General features: G+C 39.0%; 1 protein-coding gene across 1 annotated transcript; it reads right to left on the reverse strand.

Annotated features, from left to right (window-relative positions):
• Positions 1-407: 407 nt before the first annotated feature.
• LOC108112351 lies at positions 408-2,306 on the reverse strand. The gene is made up of 3 exons (XM_017222180.1): positions 950-2,306; positions 718-894; positions 408-659 (listed from the first exon to the last, which is right to left on the reverse strand). Exons 1-3 carry the CDS (start codon positions 1,205-1,207, stop codon positions 480-482), a joined length of 615 nt encoding a protein of 204 aa, XP_017077669.1. The 5' UTR covers positions 1,208-2,306; the 3' UTR covers positions 408-479.
• Between the last annotated feature and the right edge of the window lie 18,057 nt (positions 2,307-20,363).

A 20,363-nucleotide genomic window follows, 5' to 3' on the forward strand; every position in this document is an offset into this window, starting at 1 on the left:
AAGCGGAAATTACATGGCCGGCGAGAGATATCGATACTCGGCCGCTTTTCAGCCAGAATGAGCGCGTGCCACGGTGCACGTTGCTCAAATTATGCTGATTTATATATAATTTCTGTGTAATTTCATTAAGAAATGCAAATTGCACATTAAATGCTATAAATATTGATAAATGAATGCGAACCATTTGCGGGCAATGCCAGAGAAAAAGAGCAACTCTCTGGCTGTTGAAATGAACAGTTTTGGGTTTTCATTTTTACAAATAAATATTTTACAACTCAGAAAGTAAGTTTATATACTTTTTGTTTTTATTACTATTTTTTAAATATTTAAATAATTAATTTTAAAAAGGTGCCAAATAAGTGTTAATTTACGGATTGTTTTAAAAATAAATCAAATAAAAGGCAAACTTCGTTTCTAATAGTTTTTTTACTTAACTAGAAGAATATTTTCATAATCAATGAAATACTATTTATGACCATTTATCTACTTCTTAGTTTAGTAAACTCTCCCTTGATCTCGAAACATATTACGTTCGGACGCCTGACCTCATTCTTATCGTAGGCTGTGAAAATATAGCGAAGTGCATAGCGACCGTCTCTCAACGGATATACACTGCTGATTACAAAATCCACTCTATATGTTTCTAATTGAATGATTGTCTGTAAAAAAGGTAATTCTCTGTTTAAAATTATTACACATTTTTATTCGATTACTTACCCCTTTAACTCTTAAGCAAGTTTCCTTAACTTCCGCTGTGTTTGCTATGTGTCTCGTATAGTCCTTGTACCACAGTTGATTGCTGTCAAACATTACCTTGCAGAAGTCAAAAACGAATAAACTCAGAGTTGTCGGTTGCCAGATTCCTCGCTCAAAGAACCAAAGGCTGCTCTGCATCTGTGGAGTTCTACTTTTTTATATTTAAATACTAGAGAAATAGTGATTATGTCACCTGGACTCGATCTGTTGGCTGGATATCCCAAACCACTGTGTTATTCCCCGAAATCGTTACTCCTTTTTCATCCATGGCGAAAGTGGTATTAGTATAATCGAACATGCTGGAGACATTGAGGCTTCCAGGTTCCCTGTTCGAGCAGGTACTAATAATCTCTTCATCTTCTAAGAAAAGTTCGTACTTAGATTCCATGGAGTTCTTGGCAGATTCCAAAAGGATCAAAAGCTGACAAATCCGTGTCAGTCCGCGGTGCATCTTAAGGTTGGTCGTCCACTGAGCTGCAGGTTAAAATGAGGCTTATTTAGAGGGTTTTTATATATCTATATCTATTATAGTAATTAAATGCGCTGCACTAGCCAAAACAGCAGTGAACTTCCGGAGGGTAACCAGATTGTAATCATTATCACTGAGAAAAATGTGCATTGAGTTAAGTTTAATGGAACGGGAAGGTAGTAAGTGTTGGGAAAGAAGAAGTTCCAGTGGGTAGAGAGATTAACTATATATACTTATATAGCATTTTTTAAGATCTTTCAGCTAGTTAGAGTAAGAAAAACTGCATATGAAGTATCAAAATATCAAATAAATACTTTAAATATTCTTTAAAATAAGTGAGGCTGAGTTAAAGGACAAAATTTAATCTGTTTCAGTAACTTATCATCATCGAAGGTTTAAGTTTAAACAATATAAAAAGCTGTCGAATCTAGAATATTTGCCAAATTATCTTAATTTTATAAATAAAATACAAATCTACTTTTATATCATTTCCAAATAAGTTGAAGCTGCTTTTCTGGTATATTTTTATTAAATATCTGTTACATATCAGTTAGTTATTAGAAAATAAAACCATGTAACACGATAATTAAACGTATAATTTGTAGATTTATTAAGCAGTCATGATTGCATGTGCAAAACGTTTTAATTATAGATTAAGTTTATGGGTTAGAATCGATAATAAGTATTATATTGCAACTAGGTGATTCTGTAAAAATGACTATGAACTAATGCAAATAATAATTAATATTGAGACTTCTTCATGTAAATATGTTTAGCTTCAGTTTCCAGCCTTTCAAGTAATGAAATGAAATCAAAAATCAAAATGAAATGAAACCAATTAAGTTAAAAAGTTCTTAATCTCTCAAAGCGTGATCAAAAATGCACCTTAAAGTTATATTTAGACAAAGAGAGCTTTATTAACTTATACAAACTATCAATAAATGATTACCGTAAAAGAATGTTTTCGGCCACTCATCACCCTGGGGGAGGATGGCTTGCTAACTTATGTAAGGTAATCCCGGACTGACCTCAACTACCAACCGCTGAGCTTTAAACTGGGTTAGAGTAGGGAGCTTGTTAGCCTCGTTTCACACACTTCTGCATGGCAGAGCACATTTGGTGTTTTCTAACTATTTGGCATTCGAGGCAGCAAGTCGCACCAGCCGTAGATAACGCCCCTTTCTCAACACTTTGAAAAAGTTTAAATATAAATTAAAAAGTTTTCCCATTTTTTTTTTCATGCTCTCCTTGTTGTTGCTGTTTTATTTGGTATGTATTTTATGTTCATGCAAAGTGAAAAGTTTGCCGGACGACATCGAACCCAATGGGTTGTTGTTGGGTTTTTGCTTTTTTTTTTTTAATTTTTTTAAGGGGTATGAGCAGAGGCCAACCCAGTCGATCAGCCTAATGCCGCGGCAACTGTTTAGGCCATTTAATCCCCTCACAATTTCCGCACTTATTTCATTGCCTTCAGCTGGCAATTTATGCATTTCTTCGGCCATTGTACGCTCTTGGTATTTGCAATACATTATTGCTGTCAGATGAAGTTGTCCTTTTGCAAAATTAATTGCATCCTTTTTGTGGGTGGGTGGACGGGTGGTGGGTTGGATGGTTTGGGTTTTGGCTATGTGGTCCCCTAACCACAAAGCAGACTTCAATGCCAGCATTGTTGTAATATTTTTGTTAGTAAAATGTGGTCAAACTTTGGCTGCCATAAAGGCGCAAACAACTCTCGAGAATGGCCAGTTTGTTTGGGTGTGTGCGCCTGCCTGCCTGTAAGTTTGCGGACTGTGGGGCTTGCCACAAACATCTGACCGTAATGCAAACGCATTTATTGCGTGCCACGCTCAAAGCCAAAGCGAATGAAGCCCATGGAACCCGAAAATGTTGACCATCTCCATTGCTACATATACGTAGATATATATATATATATAGAGTACATCCTGCAGAAGGACCCCTCTACTGTTGGCCGATCGTTAGCCAGCTTTGAAAGGCATCGCATTTGGCTGCTTGCGGCTTGCTTGAGGCACTCAACCTTGTGCTCCTACTCTGAGTGCAGCAAAAATCACCGAATGTGTGTGTGCACTGGGAGAAAAAGTATATACATTCTTCACTGTATAAGAAACTAGAGAAGAATTTAGGGAAGAGAGAGAAGAATTTAGTTCCTTACCTTTGAAAATTTTTTCAAAAACTTGCAAAATGCTATTAAAAAGCAGTTTAATGTTAAAAAAAACCCTTAAAAATATATATTAATTCCTAAAATATTTAAAAACCTACCAAATTGTTTCCAGTGTACTTCCCTAAATGTAATCCTTGACTGCGGCCATATATCTCCTTTGCAGCGGCTTTTACTTTGCTTTCGTTGGTCAAAAAAAGGAAATTAAGTTCAATAAAAGGAACATTCGTAATTTATTAGGATGAACCAGTTGGTAACCAACTTCACCCACTACTCTCTACCCTTTTCCTTTTAAGCCATTTAATATTAAAGTTTTTCGTTTTTTTTTTTGGGGGGGAAATAACCCAAAACCCACTTACTTAGCGAGTGCTAAACTGGCATGTTGCTCGTTTCAGTTTTTGATGGGACCGAAAGGAAAGTTATCATTTTGACAAGTTCTTAATATGCAATTCCATTAAGCTGCAACCAAAGTTGAACTGCACGGCTCTGTGCCCCACTTTGCGATGCCATTCATTCGTTCATTTATTCGCTTATTCAGTTGGCAGAGAATAAAAAGCAGTTGAAAGTAGAAAAAAAAAGGAGGAAAATATAGTAGGGGCGAGCAAAGCATAATTGCATTTCGTGGACAATTAATTCCATTTCTATTGCCCATTTCGTCGTAATTTAATTGCAAATTACTTCCCCCTTTATGTGTATTTGTAGACGTAATTGTAGCTTCATTTGCCTTCAGTTTGTGCCTGGACACGCAACGCGATCCCCAGTTGGCCAAGACTTGCTCTGCCACTTTGTTGGCCAGTTGCTAGTTGGTGGTAGTTGGCCATTCGGCACCGAATTGCCAAAGTTTTCACGCAGCAGTAAATTCTAGAAAATTGCATGTGAGCTGCTGCTGCTGCCACTGCTGCTGTTGCAACTTCTCTTCTTCTTCAGTGGTCACACGGAAAAATTTATTATTAAAATTCACTCCAATGGAGAATCTTTATGGATCCAAGGCGGACGAACCGGAGACGGGAGCCACTTGAGCAGAACATTGAATCTCATTTGACAATTCCGTCTTTCTATTTGTTTTGTTTCACTTTTTTTTGTTCCCTTTGCCGCTCCTCGTTTTGTGTTTTGCATAATTCGAAGCAAAGTAACTCCAACAGAGTGGAACGATGAAGGACCAAGAACAACCTTGTAGTGGGTGGCATAAGGATAAGGAGGAATGGTGGCAAGAAGGGCGTTGGTCAGCTGGGTGACACGAATCAAACAAAAGCGTCAACTTTGCACAGAGCAAATGAAAGCGGAAAGCCGGAGTGGTGTTCCTAAAGGGAAGGGGAAAGGGAAAGAGGAGAACCGACCGGTTTGCTTTGCTTACATTGCCAACAAAGTAGAAAATCCGTAAGAATAACACAAAATTCTCGGCTCTTTCTCTCGTTTTTTGTCCCGCTGGCTCTCTGTGTTTTTGGTTGCCTGATCCCCCCTTTCCTCGCTCCCTTTTTCCGTTATCCCTTTTCTCTTTTTCCCTGTTCTTCGATTATCCTGCGACGTCTTTCCTGGTGATTGTGGCACCTGAAAACGAAAAGGGGGCGACGGGACGCCATGTGGCACAGACAAAGTAAGCGCCCCAAGCTGCAGTTTTCAGCAGCCTCTGCACTGGGAGAAAAGAAGCTAGAGTTTAATGAGACAAAACAGGTAAAGAGTTAAGCTAAAAGGACACTTTTTTATATACTGAGAGGAAGGTTAATTGGTTTATCAAGAACAATCTTATAAACTTTAAGTACTTATCGTTATTATTACCCTAGAAAAAGTTTACTTCTTCGAATCTATGTAAGTTATCTTATTCTTCAGATTTTTGCAGAATAAGAGACTATATACTAAACAGATTTTGATGAATGAAAATGGGTTCCCTGAAACTACAGTCAATGAAGAAACCCTTTTCCCTCAGTGTCATTTTGCCTCTCTGTTGCTGCTTCATCAGTGGCAATTGTTTAGCTGCGCTTTTTTGGCCATTGGATTCATTTGAAATTTATGCAAATTAAGTGCGGCACACAGCAGCAGCAGAAGTAGCACAGCGCAGACTGCAGTTGCATAATCCTTGGAGCGCAAAGGATTTACACTTTTGCTTTTGCCAGATAATTATCTTAATTGCAATTTTCGCTGCTCTCTCGACTCGACTTCCTGAGCTGGCTAAACGGCAAAATTTACAATTTAATTAAAGCTACGCAAAATGTTGCCAGCTAAACCAATTAGTCTTTCGGTGTGTGTGTGTGGGTGTGTGTGTGAGTGTAGTTAGCATAACAAATTAAATGCCAATTAATTTGCGAACGCTTTCCGAAAACATTAATAAATGCAGGGCCAAAACCATTCATTATGCTTGCAACCTGCACTTTTGCCAACCGAAAAACTTTCATTATTTGCCATCGGTTTTGGCCGTTGCAACGTTGCCTCAACCTTACGACTCTGATGCAGGGCTACAGGGCTGGATCATTTTTCAAGCGAAGGCAAATGAAAGCACTTAATCTTGCTCCCTGAACTTTGCCACAAAACTCAGAGTCTCAACTCAACTGAACTCAACTCGACTCGACTAAACTGAACTCAAACTCAAACCGAAGCCAAAGCAAACACTCTGCACTCTTGTAATTTTAATCAATTCATCTTAATTTCGTTTGAAGTGCACATTAACCTAATGGACAGACATCCTGGGAGCGGGGCGTTGCGTTGTGCCCCAAGGACCTCACCTCAACTCAACCCACTGGCCAATAGGTGGCGCTTGGCCCTATTAAAATGTTATCTTCTACTTGGGTAGTTGGGTAACAGGATGAAATATAAATACTGAATATATCTTGGCCCTGTCCTGTGGTCTTTACCTACGAAAGGCAAAAGGACGAAGGACGACGGGCAAGGTGATGTTTCATTTTCACATTTCCCATTTATCTTGTTTAACCAAGAAGACGCCTCAAGGTGGCATAGTCTCCTCTCTGCCTTGAAAGATGTTCAAATGACTAACATCTGAGAAGGCTTTCGCCAAGATGATGCTGCCAAGTCCAAGTGGAATGTTCGTCCTAAAACCTCTGGAGGCTTAAATACTTTCAATAAACATGGCAAGTATTGGTAACAAATGTTAATCTTATATATGTGGACTTAAACAGGTTTTGGAATAACAGAAAATGATTTTCTTCGGGTTTTGTTTCCTGGGAAAACACAAAACATGTTGAATTTAAGGTGTAACTTATAGGTTTTTCTTATGAATTTGAAGAAGCATCTAAAGATAAGCTCTATCAGATTATCATATAAAGGGTGTAAGTCCAAGAACTAAACTTCAATGAGACAAACTTAAATTCAAATCACTTTACTTAAACTATAAAACTTCTATAAAGACTTCCGATATACTGCAATGCAAGCCACTTGAAATATGCACTTAATGCAACTTACTTTTGGTTTGGGAAAAATATGGAAATTACGGATGCATTTGTAAGCAATAACAAATCATTTTTTGATTAACTCATGCGTGTCAATTTGACGTAAATCAAATATTTTCCCAACACACACACACACACCCAGACACTCACACAGACAGATGCACAAATAGCTAAGAGAAAGGAGTTGTGGGCCAAGAAAATTTATGAAGAAATGGACGAAGAAAGAAAAAAAAAAGTAAGAAATGTGAAAATCATGCCAAGGAAATTGCAGTCAACAACTAAAGAAGCATTTTGCCTCCTTATTTGCCTTCCGTCTGAGATTGAACTCACAAAGATGTATGCAAATGCAGCATAAACAAAATTCAGCATATTTATTTCCGACGATAGAGAGAGAGAGAGATTCCGAGGTAAAACGTATTTTTACGCTTCATTGGAATAAAAAATATATTATATATATAATATATATAGAGAGGGAGATCCTGCTGAGTGCTGGATATGCGGATGCATTGACAACGATTTCCGCTGAGCAGGAAAGTAAGGTATTCCCCTTGCAGTCATACCAGAAAGAGGAAGCGATTAAGGTGCATCCGCATTAGCCAGGCCTCACTGCTCACACTGGTTTCGGTTACCGAACCTGGCCAAATCAGATCAAATTAAATATGCCCGCTGATTAGATTGTATAGAAGAAGTTGATGTGAAAGTAGAACATTTTAGCCAGTAAGGCCAACTTGGCCAAAAGGAAACGAAAGCCAAAGCAATGGCGACGGCAACGTCAAATCTAAATGAGGTTATAATTAAAAAAGTTTTCTTATTTGCTGTTGCTGTTGCTGTTCTTGTAGCCTCTGCTGCAAATGAAGAAACAAGTAATTCGCCTAATAACGAGCTTATGTAATTAGCTCATAAACAACACAGAGCCAGGTCCAGCAATTGCAGCCCCAACGCCAAAAAAAACAGGAAAATATAAAAAAAAAAAAAAAAACGATTCGAGAAAAACAACAGCAGATAGAGAGTTGTACAAGTCAAAATGTAATGAAAAAGTTCTGGCAGCGAAAAAAGTTCGAGGAAAATTCGAAGGTAAGCTAAAAACGAAGCAAAAACCTGTCGCCTGTCCTTCCGAAAAAGTTACGCAGCGCCCACACCTTCAGCTCATAAATATAGGTTTCCTGATATATATATATAGATATATATAAAGCGATTTGGGAAATGGCAACCAATGTGTATGTGTGATTTGATAATTCGTACATCGTTAGTCAGTCAAGTAAGCCAACTGCTAAGGAAATTATCAAATTGAAATTGGATGGAAAATGTTGCCAGTTGGAAATTCGAAAAGTTTTCAAAGAGAAAATTGAGAGAAGTTTCTTGAAGGAAAATTACTAGTGAATTTCATAAGAAATGCAAGAAATAACTTAAGGGAATTTGAATTATAATTAAAAACCAACTAAAATATTTAACAAAAAAAAAAACGAAAATAAAATGAAAAGGGCTTTGTACGTTCAATAATTTCTACTCTGACTATTTGAATGTCATTGTCAACGTGTCAGATATTTAGCAGAAGGTTCGCGGTTTACGAAATCGTTAAGTTTACGTTAACGATATGAACTAAAAGTTTAACTACTTACCTATCTTATCTTAACTACTTTACTACTACATATCAACAACATTTTTCCCATTAAAAAATAAAGCAAACCAAAAAACCTTTCCTAAAAATTCGTGGGGACACATAATCGATTCTTGGTTACCCGTTGGGGTCAACTCGCAATTGGCCAACCGCAGAGAGGCACCAATTCCAACATAATTAACCACTACAGGGCTCGTTAATGCTCGTTACGGTCTCCTATATCCGGTGGAACCATGGCAACATGGCAACATTGCCCCATGGCATGTATGGAATCACTTTTTCCAGAGGAGACTGTCCCTTGTCGGCGGCTGGGCTCATCTCATCTGAATCCCCCGGAACCGCAGGCTGTGTGTGCATGTGTGTGTGTGTGGCCAGCAACACTTCCGCTGACATTTCAATTACCTCCACCACTTAATAACCCTGGGAAGAAGACGAGCAGGATGAGATCAGGGAGTCCGGGGCGTGGACAAAGCCTGGCCAGCGGCAGTTGACCAATGCCATTTGGCATGTGTGACTGACTAGAGTAGCAAGCAGTGTGTGGACCTCGTGGCGAGTAGCAGTTTTTTGATTAATGTGTCTGCTACAAATTACAAAAAACGACTGAAACAGGGACAGACGGCACAATACGTGCTACCAAATGCAAACCGATTCGCATCCGCACTTGCAACCACCGGATGAACCCCCTGATGGGTGCCACCAAATGAAATGAAATAAACTTGGCTACTAATGTGGCAAACACCCAAAACTAAATCTACAGCCAAAACGCAATGTGATTTGTGCTCGGCCTGGCCAAAAATGTACTTTATAAATTTCTGGCAATGTGGCAAAGTGGCAAAGACAGCGGCAGTCAAAATGATTTTCTAATTAAATTGCCAGAACCTCGAGAACGAGAAACAAACTTTGGCGGAAAAACAAAAATATTTCGTCTTTGGCTTGGCGAAAAACTTTAAAATTCAATTAAAAATAATGCGGGCTGCTCTGGCAGATTTCGAGGGGGAGGTAGAGAGGGATATCCCAATGTGTGAGATGAGAGATGGTGGGGCATGTGGCATAAGCTGACTGGCCGCATGCAAAATGAAATACAAGCCAGAGAGAGAGAGAGAGACGAGAGAGCATTAAAAAGACTCGCAAACTTGCAGCTGCTATTGCTGCGGCTGTTCCTGTTACTGTCTCGCCAGTAATTTTCAGCAAAATTTTACTAAAAATTACTGCCAAAGAAAATTTGCACATAATTTGATTAAAAAGTTACACGCATTTGCTGTGGCGTCAACGTCAGCAGCAACTTTGTAGCACTTTATGGGAAAAACGAACAAAAAAAATAAAAAGAAAATTATTTTTTGCTAAAATTAAAAGTGCTGCGGCTGCTGTGGCAAAAGGCTGTGTGGCGTGTGAAGCCTTCACTCAAGTACAGTAAGGCTTACTTATAAATATTGTTACTAAAATATGAAATAGTAAAAAGAACTAACTGATATCTGATATATATTAATATCAATAACCCAACCATGAAAGATTTCTTAAATATTTGAAAATATAGTTAAAAAAGAGCTTTTACCCTTTCACTGCTCTATAAACTAGTTTCCACTTTACCCTCCTCACCTCTTAACATTTTTTTTCTGCTCTCATAATATTCATACAATCTCAGTTGGACTTACACTAAACTTGTGGAAGGGAGAGAAAGGCTTTCTTCCTCCGAATATGTACAGAGTGCGGGTGTGGAGACTTATTGCGGCTTTAACGCTTGAAAAGTTGGCTTAAGAAAACTTTCGAAATGATTTCGCAACGGCAACTGGAGATCTTGTGTGAACCAAGGCCTATATATATATATATACGACTACACATTAGTTCGTCCAACTGCCAACTCTCTGGAAAACTCAGCTTAGGAGTCCAACTTTGTGAAAATAATTTGCTAGCCCAACCCTAGTGTCGCCCTCTGTCTCAGATATCTGAGTAAACATTTTGGAATCCAAGCGGTGGTCTCTTCATCATCAAATGTCTGCTGCCAAAGAGTGGCAACTCTGACAGGGAGGATCTGTCATGAAATTGAAAAAAAAGAAGAAGAAGAAAGAAAAGTCTCCAAAGAGTGGGAAAAAGTTGGCAACTTTTGTCTAGCTAATCAAATATTTGCAGCCAGCGAGTGATGGGGAAAAAGGGAAAAGGCAAAATTTTTGCGAGGGGCTCTCGTACTACCGATGACAGAAGGCATTCGTGCGAAGTACGCTGAAGGACTCAAATCCTTTTAGGCACGTGTGTGTGTGCAGAGTACCGTTAATATGACAGGAACACCATGCTCAGGCGTGCGTATGTGTGTGACATGCAAATCTTGTTTGTCAAGTGCCACGTCACAGTACCCCAAAAATGAGTAACAAAACTCGTTGTTGTTGTTGTTTTTGTTGTTGTCTTTGTCGTTGCCTGGGGTTGAAGTGCGTTTTTTAATTGAAAATTATTACGGAAAAGTTGTAAATCCCTTGTATTAAGCGGGGGAGGAGGATGAGGGAGGATGTGGGAGGAGTGAGGAGCTGGCACTGCAAGGAAAAAGTAGCCAGAAATCTGCAAAATCGGTCTGGATTTGATCTTGAGATTAAGATGGTAAAGAAAGTAAGGAAAGGATATAAAAGGAAAATAAAAAGGAAAAGTTTTTGTGAATGAAAAATACTTTTATCTTTTCTAAAAAATAGTTTTATTGATATTTAATTAACAAATCTAAAACCCCTTCAGTTTGCCTAATCAATCTAATCTAATCTTTTACCTTAAAATGTAAGATAAAATCCCAAATTAAAACCTACCTTTTCTCCAAGTGCATCGTTTACTCACTCACATTATTAGAGGGGCCAAAGGTGGTCGTCCGCATACAGCGGATTGATGTTGTTTAATTAAATTAAACCGCCACGGCGCCACACGTCTGGCCCATCATCTCATCATCCCAACTTTGACCCAGCTCTCAGTTTGCCTTTGTTGCGGCATAAAGGCGTTATTAATATGCTTATGTTGCTCTGGATCCGTTGCAGTATACAGTATACACCACTCGTATGTATGTATGCTTTTTTCAAGTGTGAGAGTTGCGTCCAAAAGGGTTGCATTCATAGCCAGGTGCTTAACATAATGCCACACATTAAATTTTAAGTGTCAATGGCGCCGCTTCTTTGTTGCCTTTCATTATCATAATGCTGCTGCTAGCCATAAAAATGCTCAACTTTTTAGTCTTTTCGGACCCACAGAAAAGTGGGTGTGGCTCTGCGTTGATGTCCTTATATAGCTTTATGTCTTTACGAAGGGACCAACGAAATCATATCTTGTAAAAAATGTAATTGCTGGGAGTAATCCTTCTCGTAATTTGACACCCGAAATGTTTATTGCAATTATATAGATCGTATATTAGAGGGGGTGTGATGTCTCTTAAGTTGACTGACTGAAGGTAAATTGATGGTTAAAAAAAGATAAATTTATAATCAAAAATTCCTGATTTTAGGAGAGCTTAAAACTGCAATTTACAGCCATAAAGTTCGAATTTTTCCGCTTGGCCTGCACTTAAATTGATTAAATTAGGATTTTATAAAGACCTTTTTTTTTGATACCAAATGACAGCTTTACCAAATTGCTAGTTTAAAATCAGAAAATATCCATCTCCAATTTAATAATATTTTTCCAAAAACCAATAAATTTTCACTTGAGAAAATTACTCATGTAGTTTTCCAGAAACAGATTGTTAGAATATTGCATTTGAAGAGCTAATCGATTGAGAGTAGTGAGTTTTTTTTTTCATATATAAACACTTACAGTGAGTTCTACTTAAATGCAGTTTGTTTACTGTCTGCCAAATGAGTTGTCTCGCCTGTCCGGACTTCACTGTAGTTCCCCTTTTGTCCGCTTGACTGGCTTTGTTTGTTTGTTTGTTTATTTATTTGCTTGTTTGTCTATTTTGATTTATTTCATTTGGAAATGATGCAGTGTCGTCCTGGTCGTCATCGTCATCGTCATAGCCAACCCCTGAACCGAACTCAGTTTAGCTTAGTTGAGGGTTAGCAATTCTCGGGAGTGGCAGCAAGTAGTTTGCTGGCATATGGCTCAGAGCTATTTTTATTTAATTTTTGTCTTCAGATAGAGATAGATTCTCCCCCCTCAAGTTCCGAGCTTGGAGTTTCTTATTTGTTCATGAAAATTGCACTTGCTGTGATATTTACCCTGTCTCTCTGACTCACTCTCTCTCTCTCAGTTTGGGCAAAAGGTACTCTAGAATAATTTTCCATTTCTATTTCATTTTATTTGTTTGTTTATTCTGTTGTCACCGAGGGAATTTTCATATCCTTGGTTTCGAGTGCCGCCTTGGCAAGCTTCTTATAGAAGTTTTAAATACCTTGCTCTCAATCCCCTTTGGTTTGGTCAAAACTTTTTAATTAGCCTGATCTTGAATAAAATGCGAAAATTTTTAATTACGCCAAACTTTACGCTCAAAGCAGGAAAAAAAATCAAAACTTAACGTTAAAAGGAAAGTTTTCAAGGGAGTGGAAAAAAAAAGGAAAAAAAAATGTCAAACAGATCACAGGGCTTCCTTCATATAGGAATTGTTTCCCACTGGCTTTTCCAACGTTATGCATAATGAGTGTAATAGAAAAGTCACATAGAAACCCCCCCTCCCCTCATCGACAACCATAAAAAGCATTTTGTAGTCTTCGCACGTTCGTAAATTGCGCTCATTAAATTGCAAATTTAAATTTAATTAGTTATTTATGCAATTTGATATTTTCGCAGGCTGTTTTCTATTTGTTTGCATTTTGCGGCCATTTCAATGTAAATTTCATCACGATTTGTTATTCATATTGACTTGAATATATGAAAATTTTTTTTTTGTCCGACTTTTCGTGTTTTAGATATGTTTTTACCCCTTTAATTTTCATTTTGCTATTTATTGTATTTGTGGGTAATTTTTTCTATAAATATTCAGTGGCCATTAAATGCAGTTATACATATTAAAAATTTTGCACTGCATTTGTGATTTTTTGCATTTTGTCTGTGGCAAATAAATATTTGATTGCCCATTTGTCACACATTGACCCGAATGGAATAATTTCTGTGCATAAATATTAATGAGTTTCGCTTGGTCTGTTTAAACTTAGTGCTCATTTAAATGTCATTAGCTTCGTGTCATGTCTGTTATGTTGGGCTGCCAGTAATGGCATAATGTCATCCATTATCATATTTTGTGGCCCTGATTCGAACTTATATGAATTTCGAAGTGCTTATAAAGCAATTAATGCGGGAAAAGGCTTTATAAGGATATATTCTGTGCATAGTCAAGGTAAATATGGTAGGGTGATGGTTGGTTTATAAAGAAGAGAGAACTGTATACTTGAAGTTGAAAGATGTGTTAAGATAAGGAAATAAATTGAAGTGATTTTTTTGATAGAAAATATCCTATTTTACCACATTAAACCCATTTTTTAGACATTTTACATAAGTTACTTAGAGAAATACTATCACAGCTAACACTATATACATTATCAATATCAATACTCATTTAATACTTCCAAATAATTACCAATTTGATAGTAAATAAACATGTCTTGATAGGTAACAGCAGCAGCCCCAATTGATAGGCTACATAAAATTCCATTTATCATTTCCCAAATTTGGCTTTTAATTTAATATTTCAATTTGCGCCAGTCAAGCCGAGATTCTCGAAATCAAACTGCTATTAAAGCCGCTTTCCCCCCCCCACCAATAATCCAGACCCACTTATCGCAATCGCTTGTCATGTGCAAATTTGTTTGCGAATTTGTAAATAATTCCAAATTCATTCACTCGACTTTTTTCCTAGCTACGCGTTCTGCTTCTTTTTCTATGGCCACGCATCAAGTTGATTTATTTGCATGGAAACTTTCTTCACTCTCCGTCTGTCGGACTGTCGGTCTGTCTGTCGTGAAAATGATTTACATAGGGATAATAGAAAAAAAATAAATTGATTTTAAATCATTTCAACAGAGTGTGTAGGCAGCGCCAATGCCAGGGTTGCCAGGCACACTCAGTCCGCCGCATTTGTATGCAAATACGCGTGAAAATAAAAAATAAAAAAAAATAAAAGATAAAGAAAAAGAAAAAATAACAAAAGGCAAGTTAACGAGTATTCAAAAACGAGATTAAAATAGGAGTGCTCTGTGTGAGTGCCGCCTGCTGTGATTTATACGCCTCATTCCCATTTAGCATCCATCCTCATGATGTCACATCAGCAGTTGCCCTGTGGAAAGTATTCGATTTTTCCTAAGGGGAGCTACCCTCTCACTGGACAGGGGGTAGCTCAAGATATTATTAACATGTTGCTGCACACACTCTTTGGCCGAAAATTGATTCCCAACTTTGGAGTTTAGTCTGTAGGTAGATGGTAACACAGCTCTTAGCTCAACCCTGTTACATTCTCGTAATCTTTGGCAAGAGGCATTTTGCCATTTTACCATTTTGCATAGTTCAACGCTAGAGTTGCAGGGCAAAAGTCTGCCACCATGCATGGTTCTAGGAGGGGAACCCCTATGATTTACTCGCTCAGTCACAAAATATGGAAATTGCTCATGTCTCAGCCTAGGACATGTCACCATGTCCCACCTCGCTCATCTCACCTGCAGTTGCTGTTGCGGTTTTTGTGACATGCCGCATCAATCTATCGCCATTTTCTGTCTCTTCTGTTTTGAGGGGGTGGGGGGCTCAATGCGGTGCAGTATAGCTGGCAGGATATAGTCATCCTGTTCGATCTTTTCCCAACCATGTCGACTGACTAGCTCCCAGTTCCCAGTTCCCAGTTCCCAGTTCCCAGCTTTCAGTTCCCTGTTCCTGCTCCAGCCGGCAAATTGAATAGATTGCTAGGTGGACCAGCCGCAGTCGCTTTCGCTTGCTGGCAGCATTTTGGCCCGAATTTTGCATACATAAATATTTATGAATTTATTAAAAGTGAACCACACACACTCGCCCGCTCTTTTGCTCGTCGGGGCATCCTGGCGGCTGACTGGATGGATGAATGCATAAGTCAGCCGCTCACGAGTGCCGTGGGAAAGGGGTAAGTACACTTTGAGAAAAGAACTTCAAACAGATTGAAATTTCAAGGTTAGAAACTTATACTAACTAAATAATGAAGATTGTGAAGTGATGTAAAATATATTTTATTTTTAGAAAGATTTTACAAATTGTTTTCAGTGTAGAAGGGAAAGCCTTCTGACTTGCATTTGGTCGGGCAAAATGGTGAAAGGGCGTGGAAAATGGGGAACTCCTAGGCCATCCAGCCGTCAGCAGCAACGCCTGCACACATGCCACAGCAACGGACAGGGAAAGGGGGTGTCGGAAGGGGACAGGATGAGGAGCACCATGCTCCATGTACAGCGAAATGTTTGGTACATTTTTGTGAAAATTTGCACCACATAGCGCCATCAGCCGAAACTGCCACCACCCCCGTTCACCTCATCTACCCCAAAGGGAACCCCCGCCCATGTTGCAAAAAAAAAAAAAGAAAAAAAAACTGGAGAGCTGCTGCACAAACTGGCGCGTTTCGTTGGCTCTGGGCCTCGGCTTTCGGGGGTTTTTGGGGGGGTTACGTGCCCATGGACCCGGAGATTCGGGGGTCCATTCATTTGCACCAGAACAAGGCAATCGCATATTTGTGGCAGGCAGAGGACGGTGAACGAAATTGTCAAGTTTTTGAATGCCTCAGTGGCTCAGCGGCTGTCGCTGTCGTTCAAACTGTGGACGGAGGTCCTTGGTCCTTGGTCCATATGTCCGTATTCCCCGTGCCCTCCGGGGGCACAGGCATAATGCATGAAGTTGTCATTATCAGGGCCAATTCAATTGAGAATTTTCGTGCCTAATTCGGTACAGAGGCGGCGGGTGCAACAAAAGAAGCCAAATTTCGCATAATTGAAAATTTTTGGTGGCCCCCCAAAAAAAGGGGAAAAAGCCACGTTGATTGCGAAAATTTTGTTTGACCATTGACATGGCCACTTGATTATGCCCCAGCAACTTTGGTAAGTGGCTGTACCAGTATGTATGTGTGAGTATGTATGACTGTATGTATGTTTGTTGCCAAAGTAATTTAAACTTGATGTCAAATTCAGCAGAGTCATTCAATTTCAATGTCGTTGCATAATTTTTGGCCATTTTCGGCGTGAGTACGAAGGACACTCGAGGCTGGCTGCCACGTAATTACCTGAGGCCCTGTAATTGCCAAGGACGAGGGTTTCTCTTGAATGACTCGCTTTATTTTTTTTCTTCTTCCTGGCTTCTTACTCATCACTTTTGAATACCCAAACCTGATGGCCGGAAACTTGAAATTCGACTTGAACGCAATTTATGCAAATTTGCTGAGGGAAGACAGTCAAACCAAACGAAAGCGCACGCATGGTAATCAGCAGAATGTGTGTGTTGACAGCCGGGTTTGAACCCAAGCCTCCTGCCACTTCAGCCACTCCTGCCACCATTCAAATTCCTAGTCTCCCGACACGTCCAGCCTTGGCACATTTAACAAGGCAAGCCGCATCGAAATCCGCTCGATTAGCATAAACGCATTAAAAATATGCCACCCCCAAAGAGCGGCGCACATGAGCTCTGTCAGTGGAAAGTAGGTGGATAGGTGGGTGGGTATATGGGGGTGGGGGCTTGGGATCGGGCGGAATTTATGGATTATAATGTTTGTTTTGACATGCTCGATGACAGCCCCGGTGGTCGTTCAAGTTTTCAATTGCCGAAACATGTTGCACATGGCGCACACGGCGAAAAACATCAACAAAAGTGTCCCCTGAAATGGGTAAGAATTTTATAGGAAGACTTTAAGGTTTTTTTTTGGATGGGAAAAAAGGTAATAAACTTAAATTCAGCATTAAAAATGAATAATATGACTTAAAAACGAATTTTAAAATATAATTATTAAATTTTCAACTTTAAACAGCACTTTAATCCTTAAAGGAATGCTCTTACACCCTGGAAAATATCCCAATCGATATGCAAATATTTTATATTAATTTATATTTAATCGTTTTCAAGTGCAGCGACGACTGCGTTCGCACATGATGTCCCCCATGAAGGGGTTGAGTTATGTGGAGGAAATGTATGGTAGATGGAGGGAAAGGGCAAAGGGCACTGAATGCAATCATAAATAAACAGCACGCATCTAGAATACTTGCATGTAAATAAGGGGCCAAGGACCAAAGAGCGCGTCACAACAGGATATTCTCCACCCACTTTCCGTGTTGTCAACGTAATTTACCATTTTTCCTTCAACTTGCATCGTCTACGGTATGCATCACTCACTCACTTAGCACCCCGCGCTCTCTTCTGTATATACTTAGAGAAATTGTTTGCAATTTGAAAGAAATTTTAGTTCAGAATTTTTTTTTAATTTTGGTAAGAGGCTGTTATTTTTGAGTATAGCTTACCCGTATTAACTTAATATATTATCTTTTTTGAACTTTGATAAATAAAAGGGCCTCAAACTCTTCTCAGTGCACCACAAATTGCGTTTCCGAGCGGGTTGCGCTGATGAGCTCTGTGAATTGCATACTTCGCGGCGCAGACTTTTCAACCTGCCACGGACGCCGCCCATCAGTTATTTGTCTCGCGCGGCATTGTTTGTCTTGCGAGTTGGCGCTGCAAGCTCCGCAGTTGCCTCATTTGCTGCCGCCTCTTTAATGTGTGGGTAAATGCGACAAAATCAAGTTAACTGCCAGCATTAACGCACATGCAACGCTAACCGAGAGAGAGAAAGAGAGAGCAAAAAACTTTGCCAACTAACTGGGTTTAGCAGCGTAAATGAAATTTGCCAAAATGTGAGCCCCACAGAGCCGGCATCGAATTATGCTGCCATCAGGCGGATTTTAAATCAATTGGGTGGGCCAAAAGCTGCGTGACAAATAAACCTAAGCGGAACGACCACACTGCGTATGCGCAATCTGCAGCCGTGGCAGCTGCTCCAAATGCCACTAAAGCTGTTGCTGCTGCTGCTGCTTTTCCTGATGCTGCTGCTGCTGCTGAAGCGATTAGGCTGCCCAGACCGTCACACGACCACGAACCCTTTGTGCGGAGCATTATCTGCGTGGCCACTTGAGCGAGTCAAAGGGGCACTTTGATCTCGGTGCCCCATCCCTTCAACCACCTGAGTTTCAACCAATCTCAGACCCATTCCGACACGTTGAATAATAGTAGAGTTGATTTGAAGTTACCATATAAGTCTCAGTCTTAAGTTGTGTCATTCCATACGACCATTTTTGGACAAACTACTTATATTTTTGGGCCAAAATCCAGTTAGCGATTGATTAACAAAATTAGTCTTCTGTTTTGGGTTTTTACTCATAAATTGGTCAAAACAGAACTTACAGATAAAAGAAACACAGATTTGTGTAGCTAACGACCCAAACTTACGATTTGTATCATTGTATGACTGATTTCGGAAATTTAATAAAGGGGTTACATCATCAAAGTTTGTGAAAAATTTACCAAAAAATACATTTTAAGGTGTGAAAACAGTTTTATTAGAAATTTTATTACGAACTCAACGAGATATGGCATTCTTTGCTACGACCATTTTTGGCATTGTTATGGACAAAAGGAGAAGGAAAAATCTGAATAACGATTCTTAAGTTTTTTAGTTAATTTTTCCATTTCGCACATCAAAATTTGCAAAAATGGCTACAAATTTACATTTTGAAGTGTCCAACGCCAGCCCAGTCGACTATAGATTTTATTATGAATCCAACGAGGTATTACATTCCATATTTTCACCATTTTTTGCCATTGTTTTGAACAAAAAACTCAGTTTTTGTGCGAAAAATCATAATGCCGAGAAATCAATATTGGCAATATTTGTTCTAGGTTTTTATTCATAAATTGGTCAAAACAAGACAGAGGGCTACAGGAACGGATGTTTTGTTCCAAAACATTTACTATCAAACCAAATTTACCATTTTTATCATTGTCTGACTGATTTCGGAAACTTCATATTTTGGCTAATTTTTGCTTCTTCGGTAAGGGGTTACATCATCAAAATGCGCTAAAAATTACCGAAAATTACATATTGAGGTGGGAATACCAGTAGACTAGAAATTGATAATTGATTGAGTCCAATAAGTTATTACATTTTTTTATTTTGATAATTTTTTGGCATTATTATGGATAAAACAGACATAAATAAACATAATTTTCACAGGAATATTACTTAATCTTGATTTTAAGGAGAAACATATGAACCAGTATTTGAACTTAAAAAAATATATAGATAATATATAGATGACAAAGTTAGGTAATTAAATATTGTAAATATTATAGACAGAATTTTTTGCAGTGTGTAAGTCCAGTACAATCTTGATTGCCTTCGGCCATCAGGCTCTTCATGTTGTGGTCACTAAGCAATGGATATGGACACCTGATTGAGGGCGAAGTACTTGAAGTTTGCATTTGGCCATAATGGCGGATGCAGCTAATGCACTGATTAGCTAGTTGCACACACACACATATACACGCACTCACACTAACTTAGGGAATGGGTATCCTTTGAGTTCGGTGCGAGTATTTCCAATAATTAAACAATCCCCCAATGCCGAAGTGGATGCAACCCCACTTGAATCCATTGAATCGAACCGAATCGCATTGAATTGAATCGAATTCAATGGAGAATTTGGCAGAGCGATGGGGGAACTTCAAGTGAGTGGCATGTTGCACTTTAACTGGTTTTCGCCGGCAGGGGCTTACCGCCACCCACTCACTATCGTTTGCCACACTTTTTGTTTTCATCATCATTTTTTTCCCCTCTTTCTTTGCGTATTTTGTTTTTTTTCTGCCGTGTCGGTACAAATCAATTTATGCCCGGCCAACGTTTGAACAATTTCTGTTTCTGTTTCGGTTTCCGTTTCTGGTTCTCTTTGTGCAATTGACGGGCCAATAATTAAGCCGGAGCCCAGGGAAAACGCTTGGAAAACGCATGGA

This window comes from Drosophila eugracilis, unplaced genomic scaffold, assembly GCF_018153835.1.
Source record: "Drosophila eugracilis isolate 14026-0451.02 unplaced genomic scaffold, ASM1815383v1 contig_90, whole genome shotgun sequence".
NCBI classification, from domain to species: domain Eukaryota; kingdom Metazoa; phylum Arthropoda; class Insecta; order Diptera; family Drosophilidae; genus Drosophila; species Drosophila eugracilis.

Bases quoted from the DNA above. Each gene is read 5' to 3' on its own strand.
- LOC108112351 (XM_017222180.1), bottom strand. From the start codon at position 1,207: ATGCACCGCGGACTGACACGGATTTGTCAGCTTTTGATCCTTTTGGAA. The intron at 895-949 runs GTGACATAATCA...AGAACTCCACAG, and splicing joins AGCCAACAGATCGAGTCCAG to ATGCAGAGCAGCCTTTGGTT. The intron at 660-717 runs GTAAGTAATCGA...CCTTTTTTACAG, and splicing joins CTTGCTTAAGAGTTAAAGGG to ACAATCATTCAATTAGAAAC.